Source organism: Cupressus sempervirens, chromosome 8, assembly GCF_028749045.1.
Source record: "Cupressus sempervirens isolate cs-2001-9-10 chromosome 8, ASM2874904v1, whole genome shotgun sequence".
In the NCBI taxonomy this organism is placed as follows: domain Eukaryota; kingdom Viridiplantae; phylum Streptophyta; class Pinopsida; order Cupressales; family Cupressaceae; genus Cupressus; species Cupressus sempervirens.
The window spans coordinates 293527039-293529790 of record NC_143125.1 but is presented as its reverse complement, the minus strand read 5'-3'; the positions used below and the strand labels follow the sequence as shown (position 1 = coordinate 293529790).

Here is a 2752-nt window from a genome sequence, read left to right as displayed (position 1 = left end):
TGAAAAAAAAAAATTCAAAATATAAAATAAAAGAACACAACGAACAAGAAGACTAAAAACTAATAAAGATAAAACCTAGCCTATAAATCAATAGAATCGCCTGAGGGAAAGGAGGGGGTGGGGAAGAACGAGGCCAAGGAAGGAAAGGGGAGGGTAGAGAGAGAAGGAGATTGGAGGCCGGAGGGAAAGGGAGGACGAGGGGGTAGGGGGGGGGGGGGGCAAGAGAGATGCAAGCGCTATAGAGACGAGAGAAGGAAGAGAATAGAGAAAGAAGGGGGAGTCAATGGGGGGATCAATGGGGTCTGTTGATGGAAGATAACAGAGGGTGCCACGCTAGGCTAAGGGCCCAACCATCATCTCGATTGAGGTTGGAAGGGTGGTTGAAAATTTCAATTGCTTCCTTCATCTTCCTCTTAAAATATCTATCCTCTTTAGCGAGGATCTGAGTGTTCTCCAAATAAATGTGATGTTTGCTGGAGGAAGAATGCTCGGCTAGGGCCGATTTGTACACTCTATCATGCTTGATGTCAGCACTATGCTCCCTAATTCTTGTGGAGAATGATCTACCCGTTTCTCCAATGTACGGAGTCCGACAAGAACAAGAAACTTTGTAGACACCCGAATCAGTGAGAGCGTTTCGAGAGTCTTTGAGAGGGGGCACGTGATTCCTGATAGTTGAAAGGGGTTTGAAGGCACAACGAACCCCTTTTTTGAGAAGGATTTTTGAAATTTTATGTAAGATGCCCTCAATGAAAGGAAGGATGACGAAGGGGGTAATGTTGTGCTGGGAAGGGGGGGTTCTTGGGGTGGAGTGAAACAACTTGGCTAGCTTGAAAGCTTTGGAAATATTTTGCTTGGTGTATCCATTGAGCCTGAAGACTTTGTGAAGGTAGGAAAGCTCATCGTCAATGTTGTCCTTGTCCCAAATGTGAAGGGCCCTAAGAGCCAGGGTTTTGAGCACTCCAAATTTTTGGCGAGGGTGGTGATGGGAAGAAGAATGGAGATACAAATCAGTGTGGGTGGCTTTATGAAACACTTGATGACTTAGCGAGCCGTTTGATTTCCTTGAGAGTAAAACATCGAGAAATGGCAGACACCCATTCCTCTCCAGCTCCATGGTGAAGGAAATATAGGGTGACACCATGTTAAGATGTGTGTGAAATTCTTCTAATTTTTGGAGACCATGAGGCCAACAAATTTTGGTGTCGTCAACATAGCGTTTCCACCACTTAGGCTTGAAGGGGAAGGAGTGTAAAGCCAAATCTTTGAAGTACTCCATGTAAAGATTGGAAATGATACGAGAAAGCGGGGAGCCCATAGCTACACCATCGACTTGTTCATAAATAATATCTTGGAAGGTGAAAAAGGTGGATCTTAAAAATAACTCCACTAATGTGGCCACTTCTTCATTGACCTTGCGTTTGACAACTTCGATGGAGTCCGAAATGGGGACCTTGGTGAAAAGGGAGACCACATCAAAACTGACCAAAATGTCATCATTTTCTAGTTCGGCATCTTTGATGAAGTCAACAAAATGGTTGGAGTCTTTGATAAAAGAGTCACACTTACCCACTAAAGGGGAGATCTGCTTCGCAAGGAACGAAGCAAGAGGGTAAGTGGGTGAGCCAATCGTATCAACAATGGGCCTGAGAGGGAAGTTGGCTTTGTGGATCTTTGGGACTCCGTATATGTGGGGAGTGACTTCTTTGGAAGGAATGAGAAGTCTCTTGGTGGAATCATCAAAAGAAGAACCATTGACCGCAGCTTTGACTTTTTTGAGGATTTGGGAACACGGGTTGCAGGCTAAGATTTTGTAGCTCGCCGAATCAGAGAGGAGAGTCAGCATCTTGGAGATGTAGTCTCCCTTGTTCAAAAGGACCATGGCGTTGCCTTTATCAGCTCTAGAAATAATCAGGTCATTGTTGCGCAAAAGGTTCTTGAAAGCAAGAAATTCAGGATTAGGGATGTTGCGCTTCGGAGGCTTGGCTCGTCTAAGAGCCACAGCGCAATCTTGTCTAACCTCCTTGCGAACTTCAGATGGGAGAGCACGAATGGAGTTTTCAATTTCAGCTAGGAAGTCCACACAAGGAATGAAGTGAGGAGAGGGTGAAAAATTAAGGCCACGCTTGAGGAAATTGAAGCACAGGGGATCAATAATGGCATGTGAGAGGTTAACCACCAGCTTTGAATCCCAATCATTAATGATGGAATGTGAGGACGAGGGAGTCGGTTGGAGAATGTTGGGGCAAGGCTGGGGTGGCTTACGATGAGAGGATAGGGTAGGCAAACAACAGGTTGAGAGGCTTGGAAGAGAGGACCAGGATGAACTCCTCATGTTGTTGGGAGTAATACAGGACAGGGGAGGGGCTCGGGAAAGGTTCAACTGGCTAGGAGCAAGATCATAGTCATAAATGTGATGTGAAGCCAAAGGAGAAACGAGAGAGATAGGAGTGGACGTACCTGGCAATCTCGACAAAGAGCCATTGGTGACAAGACTGATCTGCAGAGTGGCTGCAGGAGAGCCGTTGGAGTCGACTGGTAGCCTGTGAGAGCCTGCCTCAGCAATGGAGGGAATCTTGGTGAGCGAGTGGAGGATAGTGGAACACGAGCTGGAACCCAAAGGAAGGGCTGCTAAAGAAGTGAAAGGAGGGAGCGGGGAGGGAGAACCCGCTGGAGGAGAGGATGACCCAGGCCTAGGTCACGAAAGGAGGGAGCTCTGTTACATGGAAGAACGAGAGCTAGCTACGTGCAA

At 46.7% G+C, this 2752-nt stretch overlaps 1 protein-coding gene across 1 annotated transcript; it reads right to left on the bottom strand.

The window, feature by feature from the left end:
- Window positions 1-292: 292 nt before the first annotated feature.
- LOC149542581 (uncharacterized) lies at window positions 293-2335 on the bottom strand. The gene has a single exon (XM_089795738.1). The coding sequence runs from the start codon at window positions 2333-2335 to the stop codon at window positions 293-295; it is 2043 nt and encodes a 680-aa protein (XP_089651864.1).
- Window positions 2336-2752: the final 417 nt, after the last annotated feature.